Raw genomic sequence first — 25,889 nt, forward strand, 5'->3', positions numbered from 1 at the left:
TTAAAAATAATAAATTGTATAAAAATTCATTGCAATTACCGCCAAATATCATTTAATGATATTCCTTGATACGCATATGTAGATCATTATTTTTCTTATTTAAACGAAGTTTTCTCTGTACTGTGTATTCTTTAAAGAAGTATATTTGTGCGTCTTTGATTGCGATTGTTATTTGGCGATTGATGATGACAATGTGTGTGTGGTCAATGGCTTTGTAGATGCCGATATGATCAAGAGCGATCAATGGTATACACCGTATATTAATGAAACATTGTACGAGTATGCACACTGGTTTGCTAAAAAACGTATCGTTTCCGACATTGAACAACAGTATCTATATATCTTATTGACAAGAGTACTTTGTCATGTAGTGCGTTTTGTTTTTGTTATCTCAAGGTCGTCATCACTGTTCTGAAAAGAAGCCGTCTGTTTTGGGGTTTATCACACTTCAATAGACATACACATGGGCAGTGCTCTGTGAAACGGGGGTTTAATGCATGAGTGTAAAGTGTCGTCCCAGATTAGCCTGTGCAGTCCGCACAGGCTAATCAGGAACGACACTTTCCGCTTAAATGTTATTTTATCGTTTACATAAAGACTCTTCTTAGCAAAAATCAAGTTTAGGTGGAAAGATTCGTCCCTGATTAGCCTGTGTGGACTGCACAGCCTAATGTAGGACGACACTTTGCACACATGCATTAAACCCCATTTTCACAGAGCACGGCCCATTTATATTGTATACTGAAGTGGAAAATCATTATTATTAGTATCATTATTATTAATTATGTTATACGTGAACATAAAAAAACAAGACATATTGATTAAAACGACATTTTTTAAGTTACTTACTATTGTATGTCCTTCCTAATGCGCTTCAAAACAATTAAATCATTGCTGTAAGAGCACACATTATCTTTACTACCGAATGCAGTGATTTTGTTAAATATCTAGGCTGAATACAGCAAAGAATCACACTTTGTATAGAACAATAACTCGCAAAAAGGATCTTTTGAAACCAGGCTTATTAAGATGTTAATCTCAATTAAATGTGCGTGATCAGGTGCGTGAAATTGGCACTGACATCGGCAATCGACATTGTAGCGCCGTTAAATGTCGCATCGCCGTTATATGTCGCAGGCTACGAGATTTGTCGCAACGTTGACGATAAATGTCGCAAGGACCGATATATGTCGCAAATCCTTCTGACGATATATGTCGCAACTTTAACGATAAATGTCGCAAAAATTTCAACTGCCGATATATGTCGCAACATTAACGACAAATGTCGCACACCTTTGTAAGTCATGTAAAAAATGAAATGGTGAAGTAAAAATGACTAAAACTTAAAGATTAGATCTAGATTACCCGACGGGGTTCTTTAAGTCGATTTCCACCAGAATGCTCAGTTTTTAGTAAGTATTGTCCGAAATGGTCAGTTGTGGTCAGTATTGTCCATAAATGTCAGCTGCGGTGAAGATCGACCGAAGCGGTCATATTTATTCATTTTCGACCAAAAACGTTAAGTTTTATTCAATATGAAAAAAATCCTTGTTTTGAATTTATCGGAAATCGGAAAAACGAGGTACCCGTAAGTTTTCTTTGGGTTTGAGGCCGTTTCGACAAGTTTGGTTATATAAGGTCAGTCTTACAGGAACCGTCTGGGTAAAACAAAATGTGAATCCCTCGGTTTATCTGCTGGAGACTGACAACTTTGCCATCTTTGAATAAGCGATAAAAGACGAATATTCTTGGGTAGAATCGTCAATCGCACCGGTACCTGCTCAGCTCTTTGGCTCGTTGTGGGGCCGGCAAAGGACAATGCCTTTCTATGAAAATTGTCAGGAAATAGCGGTTCTCTTCTGAAACGGTTGGTCGTGCGGGTGCAGCTGCGTAATGCATTAGATACTTAACCCATAATCAAATTATCGCCGATTACAGCTAACTTTACTGTGTGAACGGCTTTACACCCAACGTCAGTAATCAGTCTCAAATGACAAGGACTCCGTGTCGGTCGTAATTACCAGTAAACTTAACAAGCTTGTACGATTTTCCAACCTAAATATGAAGAAAGGCTTGCACTAAGGTCTGTGTCAATTCAATATTTTTGTACGGCGATAAGATAAGTTAAGTAGCTGACAAAAGTCTCTTTAACGACACATACATTACTGTTGTCATTGACAAAAATAAGATACAAATGACAATTCTTCATAGAAATCGGAATATATTTATGGCATTTATTTAATATGTTAATTTCACCAGATTATATTCAAATCTTCATAGTTGTCAAACAAATATTTCGTGTTTGTGCTCCGCTGAACGTTTTCGGATCTTTGCAAGGGCGGTTCAAGAAGGGTGGAAGCGGCGTGCGCCCACCCCCCCCCCCCCTTAAATCAGCCAAGATTTTTAAAAATTAAAATGTGCATATTTGGGCCCTAAAATCGAATGCCAAAGGTTGCTTAACCAAAAAAAATGCCTTCGGCGATGGAATTAGATAGCACAAACTACTATCAAACGTTTTAGGGTTAACAATTTTTCATTAAAGTACCCGCCCTATGTAAACCTTGACCTACGCCCCTCCCCGTATTCGAAAACCCTGGATCCGCACCTGCTTTGATGCCACAAAAATGATATCACAAATTTACAGATGTTCAGATTACAGCCACAGTACAAAAGTCTTATTGCTAACAATCATTTTAACAGACAAATCAATTAACTTAAATAAATGGCAGCAAAATGAGATCGTCCATCTGGTTGACATTTAGTTTAGACATGTTTCTACAAGATGCAAACACGATTCGCGATTATAAAATTTAATTGGATGAAGTATTCTTATCCAACAGTTGAATTATCTGGGATTTAATTTTGGCACGCTTACTAGAGAAAGAACCATGAAGACAGCGATGCTGATTTTTAGGTAATTATTGTTTATGTTTGATTTTAGTTGGGCATGAATATACCACGATTGCTCGTGTGATTAAACCATGGTAACTATAACATACCTTTATATACCTTGATTTCATAAAAAGCTTTGCAAAGTCATATACATAAAGTAAATGTGATTTGCATGAAATTTGTTGGTGCATTTTGACTTTTTTTAATGTTAAAAAATATATTTTAATTTTGAATGGCGATTATGAAAAAACATGACGCTTACAATTACTTGTTGTTGTCGGAGGCGAACATTAAATTCCTTCAAAACGTAGAACACGGGTGCAATATTATTGGTTGTTCATTTTCTTGTATCATAAAGACTTTGCCAATAGTCTTTTAACGAAATATTCAAATTGGTACATTAATACTGTTTATTTACTAAATGGTTTAACTATTATTATAAAATGCATTTAACATGAAAAGTATATGTATAAGAAAAACGTATTATTGTCGCAACTAGTATTTTCCTTAAAGCATCGAGACCAGGACCGATTTTATTATCTATTTCCTATTTGGTTTCAACATACTTTAATAAAATTTATATGCAAAAATTAGAAATCTTAAATTCAGAAAAGGAACGTCTTTGCATCGCCTGCCTTCTCCACAGTGAAATATTACTTTTCTATGGCGAAATATATTTTAATTAATGAATGCATTTATTGTAATAATTCAATTTTCTAGCGGAAATTTTGCAAAATCTATGACGTCAAATCAAAAGCCGTCGACGTCGCCAATTAACGTATCGAGAGCGTTAAAGGGCGACTACTCTAAATGAATTTGTCGGAGCCGAAGTATAATGCTGCCACCGGACTGAAAACTTCGAGTTTTTTCATTGGCTAATTTAATGAAGCCCACGTGCAATCTCTTGCACGACGGTTACATTACATTCACCTCTGTGTTGGGCTCAGAACGGACTATTGTTATGAAAGCGTCTCATTTATGTCATGATCATTCCAATCGTTCATCATTGAGGTTACAGAATACTAAGCAATCTCTTGCACGACGGTTACATTGCATTCACTGCATTAAAGAAAACCGTCTCATACCATGATATCTTTTATCAGTCTTAATTCATTATTATAAAATTGATATGTTTTTTTTATGTTAAGAAACCAACATACATACACACGTCGAAGCAATTCCTAACGTCACTCAAAAAAAAATATGTTCAATTGTTTACATTTGTGAAGTGCGTGGAATGATTCCATCTGCGTAAATGGGCAATAAATTAGTTCCAAAGAGTTGCATTAAAACTCGCAAGTTTTTGCACGATTTATCGTACATTTAAAAGTCATATTTCTTAATGTAATGCATGCGATCTTAAATATCCAATCAAATATACGTTGGATGCGTTTGTTCGGTTTTATCTATTTTATAGACAAAATGGAGGGCTGAGCCTTTCGCAGAGTTGTATGTGAGAGCAAGGAACGACAACTCTGCGTGGAGATTGGCCCACGTGCCGTCGCAATTCGTTATCACGCGCTCTGTATTAAATAAGCCAATTGAAACAATCGATAGTATTCACCCCGGAGGCAGATTTTGACTTCTGCTCCGACAAAATCATAAGAGTATTCGCCCTTTAACCCAGTGCGCGTGTCTCGCGATACATTAATTTAAACAATACTGTAAAATGTTGAGATAAGGGGGTACGAGGGTCAGCCCCAAAGCATCTAGAGTGTTTCAATCATTATCAAAGTACTTGACGAATTTACTTGACACTTTGTCCATCCATCGTATTACCAAATGCTTATTACATGTGCGATCGCATGGGGAAAATACGTTTCGCTTGCTATGGAATCAGGGAACGCACAATTAAGGTCTCATATAATCGGCCGGTGCAGGTCAGGGGAAATGACGTCGTAACCATAACGTTTTAATTGGAATAATGTCAGCAGTGTACTTTTATGTCAAGTTTGGTAAACAGTGAGCTCTATTGCTTGTTGATCAAGGTCTTATAATAAAGATTCAAATTCCCGTATTGTGCGATTTTTCGAAAAAAACGTATTCTAAAAATATTACAACAGTTTAACGTTGATAAAACATAATTATTAGTTAAAGCAATAAGATAATAGAACCGTTAACAGAGTTTTAGTTTATTGCTGTTAACTAACATAATAGTAATGCTTTATTTCAGGTTGATATGTTTGCTGTTGCAGATTATGATGGCGCTAGCAAAGGGCTGGAGGACGTGCGGGCTAATGTCCGATACAGAGTATAGGATCATGTTCGAAGCGGTATCGGAAGGGACCTATCATGTACCGGTTGCAGAAAAGACACCCTTAGAACGATCTACACTACGAAGATTTCACAGAAACAAAGAGTTACATTCGATTGAAAATAATCGACTGTACTATAAGGGAAAAGAACTTTTGTGTGAATCAAAATGCAGCAAAGTTATAACTCATAATTACCATAAAAGTAAAGGCATTGGTGTGAAAACGAAGATATACTGGAGTTTCAGAGGCAAAGATAAAGCAAGTTATTTCTTAAATGCCGGATTATCAGAAGGGAAATGAAAAGTTTTCGAACAATGCCTCTCTAAAGCATGTGTGCAGCAGTTCTGTGCACGATATATGTACTTCAAATTGATCTCGTCGATATGCAGAGACATGCAGTTATATACAATAAAGAAAAGTGCAAATTCATTCTAAGCGTAATGGATATATTTATTCGGTTTGTGCGGTTACGAGCTATACCTAGCAAATCAGCCGATGTAATCACTCAACATTTGAGTCGCATATTTGCAGAATTTGGTAAACCAAAAATAATTCAGCATGATAGAGGACGTGAATTCGATGGGGAAGTAAAACGGTTGTTGAAAGTTCTCAATATAAAGAATATCAAAAGTCGCCCTTATCACCCTCAAAGTCAGGGTAAAGTTGAAAGGATGCATAAAAACATTGAAGCAAAAGATTGCATACGATTTGACGCATGCGAATAGCTTTGGTATAAACTGGGCAAAACAGCTACCAGAGTATCAACGTATACTTAACAATGACCCAAAAGAATGTCTAGCATGGAAGTCACCGCATGAAGTTTACAATGGAAGGGATCCTTATAATGACAATTCAAAGCTATATCGCAAACTGCTAATAAACAAACTAAGAGATGCCGCAAAAGTCGCAACACTACAGTGTAATAGGAAAAACGACAGAGCTCAAGAGAAGGCAAACAAAACACCGATTTATAATATTGGAGACTCAGTGCTGTTACGCTGTAAGAAAAAATGTTTATTAAATAGGAGAATATGGGCAGTAGATGGGGTGATACAGAAGCGATCTATGAAAACAAACATGCACAAAATTAAAAATATGGTGTCCCCGAATCTGCTCAAGCAGGACAATCTACGCGTTCGGATGAAAAATGGTACCACGTAAGAAACCTCGCACAATATACGTGTACATCAACTGGTGCAACAAAAAACGGTTACATCGGAAACAGTATTGCATAGCTACAACAAAATCGTCTCTGCTTGAAAACTTGAGATCGGAATTCAGATTGCCCGTCGTAATGGATCCTATTGGGAACGGAAACTGTCAGTTTGGAGCTGTTTCATATCACCTACGCCAGAATGGAATACATAGGTCGGAAGAAACGCTTAGACACGACGTAGAAACTTTTTTGAGGCAAACACCCGTACTTGGTAAAAGGATTTGTGGAGCAAACTGGCGGAACGAACCACGAAATTATTTGTCGCGGATGTCTACAGAATATGAATACGGTGACCAAATAACATTGCAAGCGATGCCGCAGCTGTATAATATGCAGATTTTAATAGTGTCGACCAGGAATAGTGCCACTACATTGATTAGTCCGGATGGAAGTTCATGTCTGTCAAGCCGTTACCCTCTAATAATACTTGGACATTACCCAGAGGGCGCCGGTGAGCATTACGTTGCCCTTGGTTATAATAGACATGTATTAGAAAGAATTGTAGACACATCAGCACAAGTAACGTGGGAAACTGATCCACCTACGAGCGATGATGACCTGAACGTCGGCGGTGATGACCTGAGCGATGGCGGTGATGACCTGAGCGCTGGCGGTGATGACCTGAGCGCTGGCGGTGATAACCTTAACGCTGGCGGTGATAACCTGAGCGCTGGCGGTGATGACATACAATATTCAATACAATTTTATCGTAATTTGTGTTGCTGTAATAATGTTACAGTTTTATTATATCTTACAACATTTGGCCAATCTTTATAACAGCAGTCCATTTAGCACAGGGAAATAACAACTGACTACTCGAGCCAAGAATTATAAGAATTGTTTGGGTCAATATTGACCACAACTGACCATTTCGGACAATACTGACCGCAACTGACAATTATGGAAAATACTGACCACAATTGACCATTTCGGACAATACTAACTAAAAACTGACCATCCTAGTGGAAGTCGGCTCAAAGAACCTCGTCGGGTAATCTAAATCTTACCTTAAAGTTTTAGTCATTGTACTTCAAGTTTTCGTTTTTAACATGACTTACAAAGGTGTGCGACATTTATCGTTAATGTTGCGACATATATCGGCAGTTGAAATTTTTGCGACATTTATCGTTTAAGTTGCGACATATATCGTCAGTAGGATTTGCGACATTTATCGTTCCTTGCGACATTTATCGTCAACGTTGCGACAAATCTCGTAACCTGCGACATATAACGTCGATGCGACATTTAACGGCGCTACAGACATTCGACAATCGAATATCGAGCAGGGACGAAGCAAGCAAGCAAGCTCTGACATCGACTTTCGACGCCTGTCCCCAATATCGAGCTAGGGCGATATCGAGCCACCTCTGACATCAACATTCGACACTAGTTCCGATTATCGAGCTGGGACGAATATAAAGCCAGCTCTGACATCGACATTCGGCACTAGACCCGAATATCGAACTGAGGCGAATTTCGAGCCAGCTCTGACATCGAAATTCGACACTAGTCCCGAATATAGAACTGTGGCGCGTGTTGAGCCAGCTCTGACATCGATATTCGGCACTAGTCCCGAATATCGAGCTGGGACGAATATCGAGCCAGCTCTGACATCGACATTCGGCAAAAAACCCGAATATCGAGCTGGGGCTAATGTCGAGCCAGCTCTGTCATCGCATTCGGTAAAAATCCCAAATATCGAGCTGGGGCGAATGTCAAGCCAGCTCTGACATCGACATTCGGCAAAAGTCCCGAATATCGAGCTGGAAGAATGTCGAGCCAGCTCTGACATCGACATTCGGCAAAAGTCCCGAATATCGAGCCAGCTTTGAAATCGAATTTCGGCACTTGTTCCGATTCGGCGAATATCGAGCTTGGGGCGAATGTCGAGCCAGGTCTGACATCGATATTTGGCACTAGACAATTATACATCAACGTTTCAAACAGCCCAAAGCAACACTTCTTTATGCCATTTTGTCCGATGAACAATGAGTTGTACATATGGAATGCATGTATAATTTGAGGCGTTAGGCAGATATGATTTATTAAATGCAAGTATTTACTAATAATTATGCAGATGTGTCAGGGAAACCTATTCTTAGTTTTACAAGTATTTCTTTAAAAATATGTACGAGCAATAAACGTGTGTATCTTTGTATAAGCTTCTGGCTGAATTATGCATCAATTGACGTGGGTGATTGGAAAGAGGAACTGTTCCGGCATGCAAACAATCGCCTACAACCGGTTCAACCGAATCAATAAAGGTCGAGAATTAAAAGAGAGGTCACCTCTCACGGGGGAAGTCTAAGGCGGGGCTAAATACAAGGGTACCGCTCCTGATTACGCTAGTTTTTTTTTAACAAATTGGGTTGATGTAGCAACCAGCCTTTAAGTTACCTGTAGATTACTCCCATTCATTTTGGTACGGTTAAAAGTAGACACATTAAATTTGAAAAATTCTACACGAGTTTGATCGAATTCATCGTGCTGCGGAACTTTTGGTATAAAATTAGACTCTAAATTAAAAACTAAGTTATATAGATTGATTATATAGTGTTTGTTCTGAACTGGATGATAACTGATCAGTCTTTTAACAAATAAGACACATATCGTTTTATGTAGAAACTGAAAATTGTAATAAAAAATAAGTTCAGAACAATCATTGTGTAAAAGCTGATGAAATATTAAATATCACAAGGCCCGAAATGTTATCGAATTGAACTTTTTTGCTTTTTTTTTTCATTACATAGTTTATCAACAAGTGAGACGTTAATGTAATGTACTTGGGCGGACCTGGTTGTACGAGGAAACTGTCAATGGCAACACGGCATGTGGCAACGCACTCTGTGGTTGAACCTCAAAGTGCGTATGCCTCTCACCACACCGTGCGGCAAAATGCACTACGAGGTCAAAATCGGGAATTGAATCCCAAAGTGCGCTACTTATCAACGCACGTTGGGTTACACAGTACTGCAAATTACAGATTTGCATTGTTTTTTTAAATTTCTTTAAAATAAAAAATACGTTGTAAATACACGTGTATTTATTTTTGAGATTTGCATCCAGGCTTTAGACACATTACCAGCTTTCTACTTTATATTGCCGTTATTGCGGTTATTCCCTAAAATAGTACATATGTGAAATGCATATGTGTAAATGTAATAAAGGTATACCCTACAATATATATATACATATTTTAAAAAAATTACCGTAAAATACTGTTATGGCTGCTAGGGCCTACTATTAAAATCTTAACTGAAAATTTAAATATCATAATAAACAAATCAATTTTTTTCTAACACATATTCAAAAGTTAAAGTACAATTTTCAGACAAATCGTTTTAAAACGAAAATATCTGGGATAAGAAGTCCCCAAGCGGTAAATTATGTCGAGGGCATAATTTGAAAATTTAAAAGAAGTTCATTAGACGATTCTACACACCAAATATTAACGTTCCAGCCGTTGTTGTTTTAAGTAAAATTTTCTTAGTTTTATAGCTTTCAGGTTTAACCATCGTAAAATATTATTTGAACATCATTTCCCGGATGTGTTTGTTGGGCGTGCCTCGTGTATTGAATGGACCTCGTCTACATCGTTTCTACATGTATATTATAGAGAGGTAACAATAACTCCTGTAATGCTATTATTATTCATAATAAATGGTGTCGTGTTTTGAGAAAACTGGGCATAATGCATGTGCGTAAAGTGTCGTCCCAGATTAGCCTGTGCAGTCCGCAAATTGCGATGCGATAAGAAATGTGCGATATTTTGGCATTAAAGTTGCGATGCGATCGTTGATGAAACGGGGCCCAGGATGACACTTTCCGCCTAAACTTTTCGGTAAGGAGGGACTTCCTTGAAACTAAAAATACCATAAAAGCGAAAAGTGTCGTCCCTGATTAGCCTGTACGGACTTCACAGGCTTATCTGGGACGACACTTTACGCACATGCATTATGCCCATTCTTCTCAGAACGTGGCTCAATGGTTCTTGTTTGATTTGTATACAAATTTATATATATATTAACAGTTCAAATGTAATTCCTTGAATTAAACAAATTAAATGAAGAAATATCAACGTTTATGATGCTAGTTAATACTATTAACATATTTCCGGCCTTATTCACAGGCATTATCTTTATTTAACAAACAATAAATCAAAGCATATGAATCAGTTATAAATAATGCCCTATAAATATCCCTTACATTGACTTCTTTTTGTTTATGAAACTCCAAATTGCGGTCTTTGTGTGAGGATAAAAATGCAAATGTATCTGTGAAATGCACTTAAGGGTTGAAACTTGACCCCAAATTGCGTGTCAAACTTTTGGGTCCAACCCGAAAGTGTGTTGTAACACGGGGGCATGCAGAAAGACTACCTGTATTTTATGTAAATGTATTTAATTTATTAATTTTAATTACCAACTTGATTTTTGTATTTCATTAATTTCATTTTCCATACTGAAATTTAGAAGAGCAATGTTGTGTGCAAATTAATAAAGGTTCAGTTTGCCTGCGATCTTTGGTCAAATTTCTGTTCATATTTAATGAACGTTTAGGAATCGCAGTTTATTTATTTTTATCTTTATTTTCTATAAAACGAAGTCTGCAAAACAAAAAGTCCAACCGGTATTCTCAAAGTGTCTTAAAGAATATCTAAGATAATTCTTAAATTCAATAATTTGGTTAAACAGATGGTTGTTTTCAATGTTTTGTGCAACTGTTTTTTGGGGGATAATTTCCCTCTTTTTCTGAAAATTGTTCTCATTTTTTTTAGTTTTCCATTTTGTTAGAATAATATGACGATTGTGCAAAGAAATATTATTTAGTTTTTCTTTTGGAATACCAGACCTGATTTGTGTGATATTCGCCCCAGCTCGATATTCGCCCCAGCTCGATATTTACCCCAGCTCGATATTCGGGACTAGTGCGAATGTCGATGTCAGAACTGGCTCCATATTCGCCCCAGCTCGATATTCGGGACTAGTGCATAATGTCGATGTAAGTGCTGGCTCAACATTCGCTCAAGCTCGATATTCGAGATTAGTTTCGAATGTCGATGTCAGAGCTGGCTACATATTCGTCCCAGCTCGATATTCGGGACATATGTCCAATGTCGATATCAGAGATGGCTCGATATTCGTCCCAATTCGATATTCGTGACAAGTGCAGAATGTCAATGCAAGAGCTTGCTCGACATTCGCCCAAGCTCGATATTCGAGATAAGCGTCGAATGTCGATTTCAGAGCTGGCTCCATATTCTCCCCAGCTCGATATTCGGGGCTAGTGACGAATGTCGATGTCAGAGCTTGCTCGACATTCGCACCAGCTCGATATTCGAGATTAGTGTCAAATGTCGTTTTCATAGCTGGCTCGATATTCGTCCCAGCTCAATATTCGACACTAGTGTCGCATGTCGATGTCAGAGCTGGCTCGATATTTGTCCCAGCTCGATATTCGGGACTTGTTTCCAATGTCGATGTCAGAGCTTGCTCAACATTCGTCCCATCTCGATTTTCGGGACTAGTATCGAATTTCGATGGCAGAGCTAGCTCGACATTCGCCCCAGCACGATATTCTGGACTATAGCCGAATGTCGATGTCAGAGCTGGTTTGACATTAACCCCAGCTCTATATTCGAGATTAGTGTCGAATGTCGATATAAGAGCTGGCTCAATTATCGCACAAGCTCAATATTTGAGACTAGTGCAGAATGTCAATGTCAAAGCTGGATTGACATTCGCCCCAGCTCGATATTCGGGACTAGTGTCGAATGTCGATGTCAGAGCTGGCTCGATATTTGCCCCAGCTCGATATTCGGGACTAATGCCGAATGTCGATGTTAGAGATGGCTCGAGATTCGCCACAGTTCGATATTCGGGACGAGTGCCGAATGTCGATGTCAAAGCTGGCTTGACATTCGCCCCAGCTCGATATTCGGGACTAGTGCCGAATGTCGATGTCAGAGCTAGCTCGATATTCGTCCTAGCTCGATATTCAAATGTCGATTGTCAAAGTTAGTGCCAACTTCACGCACCTGTGCGTTATCATGTGGGCTGCGTACTGCCTGTATTGTTCCGTTGTACTAAGTAGGTAACAGAAGCTGTTTTGCTAATGGCATGTTAGGTTGACAGTATTTTATGCTGAGGCTAAGTGTCAGAACTCTAACCCTTCGCATGTCAGGACCTGGGAGTGAGGGATACATCACAAACGTCAAAGGTCATGGTCAAGGTCAAGTTGTTGTATTATACAGGAGTCCATGGTTGTTTCAATTGACCATACTTTTTTCATCAAAACTAAATTATTGACCAGATGTTTCATATTTATTCGAAAGGTCATAAGACAAAACTTAATTGTGAAAAAAGCTCAATTCAGTGCAACTGATGTTGTGTAAGTTTGCATAAATAAGGCATGTCGTTTCATTTTAAATGTGTGCATACGACTAAACAAAAATATTCCTTTAACTTTTTATAAACATAATTATTCACTAATGAATACTTGCAACATTTGATTTGAAATTTAAATAATTGCAACATATATTGCAATTGTTGATAATCATGACTTATGAATAATTGCACCATTTTAGCTTCATTTTTACTGCAATATTTATTTGAAATATGATTTCAGTTTTGTAACAGACATTGCAAAAATAAATACAAAGAAATGCGATTTTGTTAAAATAAATTTAATGTTACAAGTTTCAACAGACTATATACAATATATATGTAAATATTTTGACCTGCAAAATACTATATAAGAACATAAGTATAAGAAATGCGGTTATAAAAAATATCACAGTCGTCAACGAAAAATTAAAAAACACAACATAAAGATGCAACAGTAGTATAGTTATAGATATTATCGAATTCATATAATTAAGACATTAACTAGTAACATAAAACTATGATGAACAATGAAGCTCGTGATTAGGACTAAATATAAATATGGAATTCATTTTTAAGATTGCCTAAATACTACATATCATCTATTAGAAAAGCACAGAGTGTTAAAGCATTTGAAATATTTAAATATGTTAGTCATACAAAATTTAAAAAGCTGAACGAACTATTAAGTTTGAACATTGTCAACTGCCTTTAGTGCAATATATAACAATAAATCTGTGTACGCCCATGCACTATATGTTAATCATTTTTCACATTAAAAACAGGTTGACAAATATTACAATCTCTTCTCCACTCGTGGCTTTGCAAATTACCACAGAAACATTTACAAATGAGTCGCGTTCTTAGAAAACTGGGCATAATGCATGTGCGTAAAGTGTCGTCCTAGATTCGCCTGTGCAGTCCACACAGGTTATTCAGAGACGACACTTTCCGCCTTAACTGGATTTTCGTGCAGAAGAGACTTCCGTTAAACGAAAAATACCATAAAAGCGGAAAGTGTCTTCCCTGATTAGCCTGTGCGAACTGCACAGGCTAATCTGGAACGACACGTTACGCACATGCATTATGCCCAGTTTTCTCAGAACGCGACTCAAATGCTGATATAGCCAGCACTAATCTCATGACGTGTCTTGTCTCGTATATTGTCTTTATCTCTTGTTGTTGGGGTACGTGAGCTTGAACTGATGGTATTGCTGGAAGCTCTGAAAGCGTCACATATCATCTTTATGATAATACTTTAACGGAAATGATGAAGGCAAGTTTTTACATATATTTCACATTGACACAATAAAATCATTGTATTAGAATGCAATCCATGCAAATAACATTAATTAACCTGATATTTTTATTTATAACTTCGCTTTTATATCGTCATTTTGAAATTGGATTCGCAGGATTTTGTCGGTTCAAATACAATAAAATTAACAAAACACGACAATGGAATGTATGTATAAGCTCAGATTGAATACTTTTATGGTTGATTCCTTACTAAACTGTTGAAATATTTTTATGTTGATGGTAATATCACATCATCTTGTTCCTACCGTTACAAAATCTCCGCCGGATCGTACGGACATTCCCGCGAACCTCCCAGAGTTCGCAAGGGAGTCATTAGCAACGGAGTCCTCCATGCGGAAGTGGAGCACGCCATAGTCCTTCCAGATGGGCCGCTGGAGCGTCACCAGTCCGATATGGGAACTAATGTCTGCGTCAGGAATTGCCACCGAGTACAGACGCAACTAATTTAGAAATATAACAGTTTTGTATATGGAAAATTCTGTTCGCAATAATCTTAAATGCGAGTTAAGAGTGTATTAACATAAAGACAAGCGAAAGTTCATACCACATATTGACATGGTTATCATAAAAATATATAATTAAATGAAAATTATAAACGAAATACACGATTGGAATAGCAATCATATCATTAAATGTATTCCATAATTCAATAATGAGAATCCTTGTTTCATGATCGTGATTTAACAGAGCTTAACCCATTTATGCCTAGTGGACTCTCCCATCCTTCTAAATTGGATCAATTTATTTCTAAAATTAGGGATGTCTAGTATATTTATTTCTATATTTAGAATATTTATTACAGAAATTCCTTTAAGCAAACAGCGCAGACCCTGATGAGACGCCGTATCATGCGGCGTCTCATCTGGGTCTACGCTGTTTGCCAAGGCCTTTTTTCCTAGACGCTAGGCATAAATGGGTTAATTTGGAACAATTGACATAAAGTACGTTTCTCTATATGACGAAAGGGAAACGGACAAACGTAATTACACAAAAACTGTATTCGCCGTAGACTTATCAATCTACGAATGTATGAATTGAAAAAAAAATCTTTTGTGAATGCAATACTTAAACATTAAGTTACCTCATCTATAGATCCTTTGAAGAAGGTAGCATTCTTCTTGCCAATGTATAAGGTTAGGTCGTGTGTGTATTCGGTTATTGTCTAAATAAAAATAAGGTTGAACAGTATAGTGTTGCAGTGGCTAAAAGAAATCCTTTAATACGTAAATAACAGAAAACGGTCATTGATTACTTGAAAAAACACATATGTTTGACATGCAAATTGTTCGTTTGAAATTCGTCATACGAAAATGGGTCTTATTTTATATGAGGCCGCCATAGCCCCAGCCCACCCTTCGCATCCGCACAGTCTTATCAGGAGCTACACCGTCTTATAACGTGACCATACATCCGCACAGTCTTATCAGGAGCTACACCGTCTTATAACGTGACCATACATCCGCACAGTCTTATCAGGAGCTACACCGTCTTATAACGTGACCATACATCCACACAGTCTTATCAGGAGCTACACCGTCTTATAACGTGACCATACATCCACACAGTCTTATCAGGAGCTACACCGTCTTATAACGTGACCATACATCCGCACAGTCTTATCAGGAGCTACACCGTCTTATAACGTGACCATACATCCGCACAGTCTTATCAGGAGCTACACCGTCTTATAGCGTGACCATACATCCACACAGTCTTATCAGGAGCTACACCGTCTTATAACGTGACCATACATCCACACAGTCTTATCAGGAGCTACACCGTCTTATAACGTGACCATACATCCACACAGTATTATCAGGAGCTACACCGTCTTATAACGTGACCATACATCCACACAGTCTTATCAGGAGCTACACCGTCTTATAACGTGACCATACATCCACGCAGTCTTATCAGGAGCTACACCGTCTTATAACGTGACCATACATCCACACAGTATTATCAGGAGCTACACCGTCTTATAACGTGACCATACATCCACGCAGTCTTATCAGGAGCTACACCGTCTTATAACGTGACCATACATCCACGCAGTCTTATCAGGAGCTACACCGTCTTATAACGTGACCATACATCCGCACAGTCTTATCAGGAGCTACACCGTCTTATAACGTGACCATACATCCGCACAGTCTTATCAGGAGCTACACCGTCTGATATTGAGACCATCAAACCTAAAGACAATGTATAGCGGATAGCGAAGCTCCTGAACAGACTGCAAGCATGCGCACGCTGAGCTGGATATACGCTGGTCACATGTTGCATATTCATAAGCGACCGTGGGGTCACGGGTACGATCCCCACTGCGGGAGCGCTCTTTAGATCTCCCCGAAAGACACCAAGTACTGGTTCTAGGCCCAAGTAAACGGTCCTGAGAGTGTTTCAAATAAGTATAAAGTACTTTAAATGCAATCAAACTAAAATACATAGGTTAAAAAAAAACATAAACCGTCTGAGCGACCTACCCAGTTGACCATCGGTACTTGCGTCTGTGTCGCGTCTAAAACTCCGTCTATGAATATAGCGAGCGCCTCATCTGTAAACGAAATTAAAGAAACCATCCGAGAATCATATACAAATATCTTCATGAGAACAAGCACAAACAGTTCATGAATTTAATGATTGAAAACACGGTGATGTTTAGTTTTTATAAATCGCTCAAATAGTATAGGTTTAAAACAAGCCCTTATGCAATACAAGTGACAATAATTCCCGCTAAAATAGATGGACGAAAGGATGCACATAAATGTACAGGCAAAAATCATTCTTCGAATGGCGGAGGAAAAATGCATATCTCCCGCTAGTATGTACCTTCAATACTGCTGCGGAACATGACGTTATACCACTTATTAGCCGTCAAAGTGGAACCGGACGTGATATTCTGCTCCCCGTACTGGCCGCGCACCTTTCCTCCCTCCACCCAGAGACAAAACGTCCCGTTAGATGTGCACAGTATCGGATATGGTCCGGCCGTGTAGCCAGCGTCTAGCTTCATCCACGTCTCGATCGTGAAACTGAAATACGAATAAATGCATTCGTATTTTGATAACTAATTATGTATTTTGTTGTTGAAAAATGTTGCATTATTGAGATATGAATACCATAATTTTAGGGATTTATTTGGACACACGGTCAACAAATAATGGAAATCTGACAATATACAAGATGTGAAAATTAGGTCAATACACTACACTACACAGAGCAACACAAATTTCATAAACCAATAAAAGCATCTTGAATACCTAATCAACTATAAATATGATATATGTAGAATATTGCCAGGATAAATCCCTGCAAAATCCATGTTAATTAATGAGGAGGACGATGCATTGTCGATATTAACTCCTTCTTTTAATTTAGGAGCACCGTTTAAAAGAGGGACACCATAAATGACAAAAAACAAGGTAGGGAAAGTTTAGTTGGTCGCATAGCGACCAGCTTATGTTGTTACTCAAAATTTCAAGTCGGTTCGGCTTATCTACGGAGAGCCTACTACCTGCCACATCCGCGCGAGAAAGAGTTGTATAATTTATGCCACAGGTTTGAGTTCTCAAACTATATTCATTCACAAATGGAAACATTATATGAATAATTGAATATCGTGTTAAATGTTATAGTTTCGAACGGAGCTTATATTGAAAAGAATCAATAAACAATGATTGTAATGATGATACATGTCGCGGAAGAGATTGTTTATGAATGATTAAGATTGTTTATGAATGATTAAAATAGTCCATTTTCTGCTGCGTCTTCATGACGTTGTATCAGCCCATTCATAATCTGAGGCTATTAATAGATAGGGCTGCTGATAATCAAGGGAGAGTCCAATTGACATGACGCCTTATCAGTGATCGCTCCGCCCACTTAATCACGTGGCTCAGCGGGAAGAAAACCTAGACAAGCTAACACCAAAATGGCTTCTTTGCCTATAGACTACATATAGATTTACGCGATATTCCGGATGATTTTATGGACTTGTTTAACACCATATTACACTTGTAAAGGGGTTGATGCCATTAAGTTATTCTGCAAATGCAAAAAATATGCGATTAAAGAGAACATCAGCTATTTATAACTGGTAAATCGGTACATTAAACACGCTCTCAAACGCTTGCGCGCTTACCGAAATCGAACCCGTTATTACGTGTAATGGTGGTATTTGCAATAAATTAATACTTCACCGGTATTTACCCGTGTTATTAACAAAATTATTACCGAAACATTCCCCCCTACCCGTGTATTTGACACGAAATAGCGCTTTATAACTGGGAATTCGGTGAAGTTTTACGCGCTTTCTGACGCCGGGTGGGTACCTCAATTCCACATGTTATTGCGTATAAAAGTGATATTAATCATATTAAACATTGCTTATGGGACATTTATCAATCACTGTAATTTAAAGCGCAAAAACAACACAGTAAGTTTGGACATTGTCTGATATAAAATTAGCGTTGTACGAAATGGAATACGGTCAGGCTATTATAAATTAATAAGGCTACCAATATCAGCCGCTCGCGCAGGTACCGACTTCCCCGAAGTTACCGCATTAATTGGTTAACTACCAGCAGTAATAATAACTCTTTTACAATAGCATTTATCGATACGTCTTTATTAAAACAATAACAAAATGGTTTTCACTTGTTTCTGACACACACAGAAACGCAATTTTTAACGGGGATTTCGTAAAGTTACACGAATTGGGTACCAAATTTCTCAATTATTTTACATGCACACGTGACATAATACATACTTAATAATGCTTAGTTATTGCTTATATGACATTTCAAGTATGTGAAATAAATTAATGTTTTATAAAGGGGATCTCGGTAATTCTTGAAGCTTCCATTCGCTCTTGTCAAGACCGAATTGCCGCGTTTGAAATGGTATAAATCTAATTCATCTGACTTATCTTTCTGGATACCAAATGTCAGAGTTGCATTAACCCTTTTTACACCGTTTTTGCCATATTTCATATTCGTTTTTTAATCCAAACAAAATAAACGAAACTCGTTAAAAAATGAGATCTAGGCATTCGAGCTCCTAGTGTGGATTAAAAGCGTTTATTTGTGACACCACATGAGTGCAAATGTGTAGATACCGTTAATAAGATAATATATCACATGTCACCTTCAAATAACATGTATGATGCCAATTAAGTGCATTACTATCAGAGTTAATTTCTCTTTAAGTAATGCAGATGAACCTCGCTTCTGACCTAGTAACTGATAAAACTATTTTAAAAAAGTGTAATATTATGTGATAATCATATCGATAACATAAACTATTTAAATCTGCTAGTATATCCGATAAAAATATATTATAATTGTCTTTGACAGTGTTGACGTTCAGTTGGCGTGGTGACGACCGCATGTATTTATACATCTCTTACACTTCTCAAGATCTCTTTTCGGCTTTGGAACCGATATAAATTAAATGTCACCAACTAATCTTTCAGGATATCGATTGTCCGAGTTACATAATCCCCATTGACACCGTTTAACCATTTTAATTGTTTTTTTTAAAGAGGAAAACAAAAGAAACTCGTTGGAATAAAAGTGAACCTAAACATGTAGCTTGTCTAGAAAATGGCGGACAGGTCGTTGCTAACGAGTGCGCCCGATTAATCGATCGCTGATTGGTGGATCAATTCTAGTGGGCGGAGCGATCATAGATAAGGCGTCATGTCAATTGCACGGGTGATAACAACGCAATAGTATCAGGTTACGCTTGTTAATCTGAGGCTATTAATAGATTCGGGAAAACAACGCAATTATATCAGGTTACGCTTGTTTATATTCTCAATTTATAAAACGTTGAACATGAGTTCAACAATAACATCAGGGATACGATAGACAACAACAAAAATGCTTCATAATTGCTAAAACCGAATATAACAAACAATTAAATATAAAACGAATGATGTTTCGTAACCTCGTTCATGCTTCTACAGTGGGGATTTCTGGGAAACGTTCTTTTGTTCTCAACAGAAAGCGGCGATCTTTTGTATTTATGGGTGCTAACAACGCAATAGTAGAAGGTTAAGCTTGTTTATATTCACAGTTCTCAATTTATAAAACGTTGGACATGAGTTCACCAATTACTACAGGTATACTATAGACAATCTCACAAATGCTTTATAATCGCTAAAACCGAAAACGACTAAATAGAAGAAATATCTTTTTAAAATGTAGTCGGCGTAAACGCTGACTTTGACATAAAGTTTGCAATTTACTTTTCTAAATAAATAAATAAAATGTAAACAAAAGTTTAACTATTGTGTTTTTTTTCACTTATAAGTTGCATATTCACCGCATGAAATGTGTGTTGTCAGTGTCAAACCACACATTAGTGTAAGAAGATAAACATATACTACGGGAATGTACATCATATGTGTCTTCACATGCCTTATTATGAGAAAATGTCTTCACTATCGCAATATATAGTATGTTAATGTTTGATTTAAACGCAGTTTTCTTTCGACACATTTAAATCACACTTTCATAGCCGCGTCATGCGAAAATGGGTCATATGCGTTTCGACCAGCGTTTCTTAAACTCAACATGTGCATTTGCGCAGTCTGGTCAGAGGCTATGCTGTTCGCTGTAAAATCACTCAATATGTTATGGTCTCATTATGTATCTCCTGACCTGACTGAGAGATGAGCATGCTGAGTGGGCTATATATATATGATGGGCGCATATGGAATAAGATCCACTTTCGCATGACGAGGGTCATTAAAAATCTCAATTGAATTCAAAATAGCAAACTTGTAACTAAGGGCAGCCTATCCAGGCGTTCAGGAACGATTTCCAGACGTGCTGAAGGAGTACGGCAAACATTGTGGTTGGATAATTAAACGATTTTCTTCTTATCGTGACACTATACTATTTTGGGTAATGATTTTTTTTCATCTTGAAAGCAAAACTGAAATCCGCGAAATAGATTTTAACGCGTAATTGTAAATGGGCCACAATTTGTGTCGTTTGAACATTCAGAGATTAGTCCGGAATTCCTTACACTGAACTACATCCTTTGCGCCGAGCACAGACACTGTGATGTAGCCAAAGTTCAGAGGTTTTATCTCGAATCAGCCTATGAAATATTCGAAAATATTCATGCGTGTCTGCTGGCGTTATGTAAAAGTCATTAAGATGAAAAGCTGAGTAAAACAGCTATGCCGAAAAAGCGCACGAGTGCTCTATACCTATGTTTAGGTAAGAGTTGTTGACACCGTGTGAACTGCTAGGGTTACAAGTAATGCATAAACAACAATGTACGGGTCAACAGGACTGTCTTGATGACTACCTAATTCGTGAGTAAAAAGTCTTGCTCGCAGATTTATTATTTATTTATTTTCATCAATGATCTTCTTGTATATTTTGAATTTGTATATGGTATCAAAATTCAAAAGTTTTGTAAAGTGAATTTTCATCATGAAATTATATTCTTAGTGAGAAAGTATTCGATATTCCAACAAAATTCATTTAATATGATGGTGAATGCAAATTGTCTTTATATTCAGTTCTCACTGCCATTTTCATCATACTTTCTATGCGTTCAGAACGTCCATAAAGGCCATGTTGTTTTTAGTTTGTCTAAGTTATCTCTATGAAATAAATAGGATGATAAAAAGTGCACACAAATCTCGACCCGTGCGTTATGACACACTCTTCATAAATGTGAATGGCGTGTGTTAATTTCAAACTTGCGATTAATTTTGAAAAATGAATTGCGTCTTAAATTATGCAATAGCAAACAACTTCAGTGCCTTCAGCGCTTTGATTTACAAATAGGGATTTGCCGATTAGTTAGTAAAACGGTAAATGTTGACTTGTTAGAGTACAAATCATCATCGCATCATATTTAAGGATGTATTGAAGTAATAAAATTAAACATTAATTCTGCCGTTTTGTTAATACATGTACCATATAACATCTTAGAGACAAAACATACCTCTCCTCAACTTCCATCTCCGCTACTGACTCCAGAGTGACAAAATCGTCGATGCCGTCAAAGTGAAGCGCCATGTTAATATGGTCTTGGCACTCGACCCTCAGGTTCGAGTAGATGACAGGAAAGTTTCCGAATTGTACCACGCCCACACGGCCTCCTGTGATCGAACCGTCGTACAGAGCCCCGGAGTCTACCATCAGGGTGGGTCCGCGATATACCTTGATGCTGAAGTAAATAAAATAAATATGAAGCAATCAAAAGATTAAAAAAATGTATTAACACGTTATACATTAAAAATATTATATATACCGTGCACATGTCAATAACAATTTATATTATCATATGTAATCAAATGGCAAAAAGCAGCATCTATCCGAACTTACTTGATATATCCCGTGGAGGGCTGGTGGGTGATGAACCACCTGTATGATAATTGCGGTTTCCATTCCTGGAGGTCAGGGTCCTGCCACAACAGGGTCACCTGGCCCACAGTGTCCGATGAGTGCCACAGAGCCTCCTTCAATGCGGAACCGGGACCGGAAGTTGAGTCAACCAGCTAAAACCAGAAGGACGACTTCAGCTTAGATTGAACCGTATGAGCTTAAATTAACTAATTTGCTAAAACACCAATGTCACTAATTCGCAATGTCAAGTTATATTGTCTTGCAGTATACTTTTCTTGCGAACTTCGTAACTATTTAAATGAGCATTGTTTACATACGTGCATACTGAAAATAACACTCACCTTTAACTGGATGCCAGTTATTCCTGCTTTCCACGTCGTACTGCCATAGTTGTAGTGATTTCCCTTCCACATGACAGCGTAGAACTTCCTGTTGCTGACGTAACCAAAAATGGCGCCAAAATACTCACTGGCATACGGTTCCGTTGTAAACCAGGTACCAGCGTACACAATCGCACCGTAAGACTGCTCGCCTGGAACAAACATTATTTTGCGTGTTTAATTAACCCATTTATGCCTAGCGTCTAGATGCGGCGTCTCATCTGGGTCTGCGCTGTTTGCTTTAAGAAATTTCTGTAACAAAATTTCTAAATATAGAAATAAATATACTAGACATCCCTAATTTTGGAAATAAATTGATCCAATTTAGAAGGATGGGAGAGTCCACCAGCCATAAATGGGTTAAAAAGGCACCAGTTAAATGTCTTGCTTCTTAAAAGGTACTCATAACAATGGTCATAATGGATCACTGCCTATAAAATATGTCGGACATATTCTGCTATTTAAGATACTCTGTATAATATATAATGATGACTATCTTGAATAAAGTCCTACAAACAGGTAGACCGTTGACCGCAAATGCTGTAAGAAGTCGGCTTCGTCAAACAATAAAAGGGTTTTGATCACAGAGTATCATAGTTTTGACAAATTCCATTAAATGAAACTTTCCACAACCAAACAAATAGTTGGAGTAGTTAAAAAAGTTATTATAAAAATTGAAAAATTTAAATAACAAAATGTGCAATCACTACGGCTCGAACCTTGGACTTCAAGTAGTAAAAGCTAACGCTTAACTACTTAACCACGAAAGCATTTGATTTCAATTAGTAGTTTAAACGCTTTGTTTGTAGGGCACATTGTAGCTATACTTGCGATAAAAAGCGTCACAAAAGAGTGAATATTTTTCCGATTTAGATAGATGATTTTTTTGATGAACCGATTTTTATCTTAACCCTTTAAGCGCTGAAACCGGATTTTAAAGGCCTTTGCAAACAGTTTGGAGAACGTGGCGTCTCATCAGCATCAAAACTGTTTGCTATTCTGATAGTATTCTTTGAAAAAAATCGAAGAAAATGCTAATTTTAGAAATTCAGCAGACGACATTTTAGCAGAAGACAAATTACCCAGCATGCAAAGGGTTAATCAGAAGTGTTATTTGGCTTGTTTGAATACAATGCATTTAGTATTTTTCGAATCTAAAACATTTATATTGAAAATTGTAATTTTGCCAAATTGTGAAGAAGTTTCTTAAAATTTTTACTTTCTCTATGGCAAACACAATGGCAATCGAATCGCTTCACAAGGTGACTGAATTTTGAGTTGCGATGGTATCCAAAACAATGCAGTGGCTCCCACCTTGTGGCAGTTGCAAGACCTGGTAGGAATAATTGCCAATGCGTTCTCGCCAAATAGTGTATTTTTCATCTCACACACTAAACAATATCACAACTAAGTAAACAAAACCTGCTGGTAAATACTTGATTTAACATAAAATATCTTACTGATAAGCATCGTCGGTTTACTGGTGTAGCGCATCTGCTGCACTTCCGCTCCGTTGTCTTTCACTTCCCAGTTGGGAGCATCCAGTCCGTCAGCCGGGTCCAGATCTACTATGAAGTGTTTCTTAAAGGTGGTCACGCTCATCGCAGGGTTGTTCGGGCATGTATCGTTCTTATCGACAACGGTGTCGCCGTCGGAATCCTCCTCACAAATATCTCCCACACCGTTGCCGTCGACGTCCGTCTGGTCGGCGTTGCTAAGGTACGGGCAGTTGTCAAGGCCGTTAACGACAGTGTCAGCATCCATGTCGTCATCGCACAGGTCTCCTGCATCACAAAAATAAATCGCATATATGCATTTAAGTTGCATGCTTTTCAAAGAGAGCATATAGAGCGTACTCTATTTAATGTAGTTTAAGAGTGTCACTATAATAGTTACCTGCTTTGTCCGAATCAATATCGGACTGGTCTCCATTTGGATAATTTGGACAGTTATCGTCAAAATCCAAAACGCCATCACCATCCCTAAAATTTCAAAAAAGTGACAATTATCATGCCGTCATGAAAAGAGAAGTAAATTTAAATGCAAATGCAACTACACCGCGATTGCTAGAAGAACTCTTCGAATTTGTTTTGAAATTCTACTTACTCGTCTTTATTTGTTCCTCCAATAGAGTCGCACGCATCGCCGTATCCGTTTTGGTCAAGATCTAACTGAACACCCAACGTCGGACTATTAGCAACGCTCACACAGTTGTCACAAGCGTCACCAACTGTGTCCGAGTCCGAGTTTTGTTGTCCGGGGTTGCTGACCAGTGGGCAGTTGTCATTCGCGTCGAGTACTCCTGAGATATGTATATACAGTAAATGAGAGACGCAGATAGTGATAGAACAGGAATATCTAGCATCCTCCATTGGTATTGCACTCGGTGTATTTGTCTGCCATTTTAAACAGTTAGTAATCCTTTATAGCTTTCTTTCATCGTACTAGTACATGAGCAAGTGCACTCCATTAATTGCGTCAGTTATTGGTCCCATTTGCTAACATGCTAAGGGTACCGACATTAAAATAACAGCATCTTACCAATACACTGAAGTAGAATGCCGCAACAGTTTTGGGCTCATATAAGGATCAAACCAGGCATTTGAACATTACAGGTAGGTTTAAATGTCTAACCTAATAAATATTATTAACAATTAATGGAACTGACATGCTAATTTCAAATATAAATGTTCAATGTATACCTATTTCTCTTCTGTAAACATATCCGGATGGAAGTCACTTTCATTTCAAAATGTACTTTGTACAACATGTTATTTGCTAAATGAAAATGACTATTGACGATAACACCAAGCGGGAACATACCATCGCCGTCGTCATCTGTATCACACGCATTCCCCATTCCGTCGTCGTCGGTATCCAGCTGGTCAGCGTTGGCCATGCTAGGGCAGTTGTCACAGGCGTCGCCGATTTCGTCACCGTCTCCGTCGGCCTGGTTCCAGTTTGAGACGTACTGACAGTTATCCTTTAGGCAAAATAACCGACGTTTTATTATGGTTGCGCAACATTAAGAAAACAAAATGATCCATAAGAGTCTATACATCCAA

The 25,889-nt window shown here is 37.8% G+C and overlaps 1 protein-coding gene across 2 annotated transcripts in view; it reads right to left on the bottom strand.

The window, feature by feature from the left end:
- Positions 1-12,972: 12,972 nt before the first annotated feature.
- LOC127868328 (uncharacterized) overlaps positions 12,973-25,889 on the bottom strand; it is a 47,200-nt gene continuing 34,283 nt past the window's right edge. For both annotated transcript variants that reach the window (XM_052409980.1, XM_052409981.1), the window contains exons 49-60: positions 25,648-25,807; positions 24,931-25,126; positions 24,721-24,806; positions 24,285-24,608; positions 22,786-22,976; positions 22,424-22,596; positions 22,041-22,265; positions 16,899-17,101; positions 16,553-16,623; positions 15,148-15,228; positions 14,312-14,506; positions 12,973-13,969 (exon numbers count right to left, since the gene is read on the bottom strand). In XM_052409980.1, coding sequence (XP_052265940.1) covers positions 13,916-13,969; positions 14,312-14,506; positions 15,148-15,228; positions 16,553-16,623; positions 16,899-17,101; positions 22,041-22,265; positions 22,424-22,596; positions 22,786-22,976; positions 24,285-24,608; positions 24,721-24,806; positions 24,931-25,126; positions 25,648-25,807 — 1,959 coding nt within the window. In that variant the 3' untranslated portion in view covers positions 12,973-13,915. The remainder of the gene's footprint in view (positions 13,970-14,311; positions 14,507-15,147; positions 15,229-16,552; positions 16,624-16,898; positions 17,102-22,040; positions 22,266-22,423; positions 22,597-22,785; positions 22,977-24,284; positions 24,609-24,720; positions 24,807-24,930; positions 25,127-25,647; positions 25,808-25,889) is intronic.

Source organism: Dreissena polymorpha, chromosome 2 (assembly GCF_020536995.1).
Source record: "Dreissena polymorpha isolate Duluth1 chromosome 2, UMN_Dpol_1.0, whole genome shotgun sequence".
Classification (NCBI taxonomy): Eukaryota; Metazoa; Mollusca; class Bivalvia; order Myida; family Dreissenidae; genus Dreissena; species Dreissena polymorpha.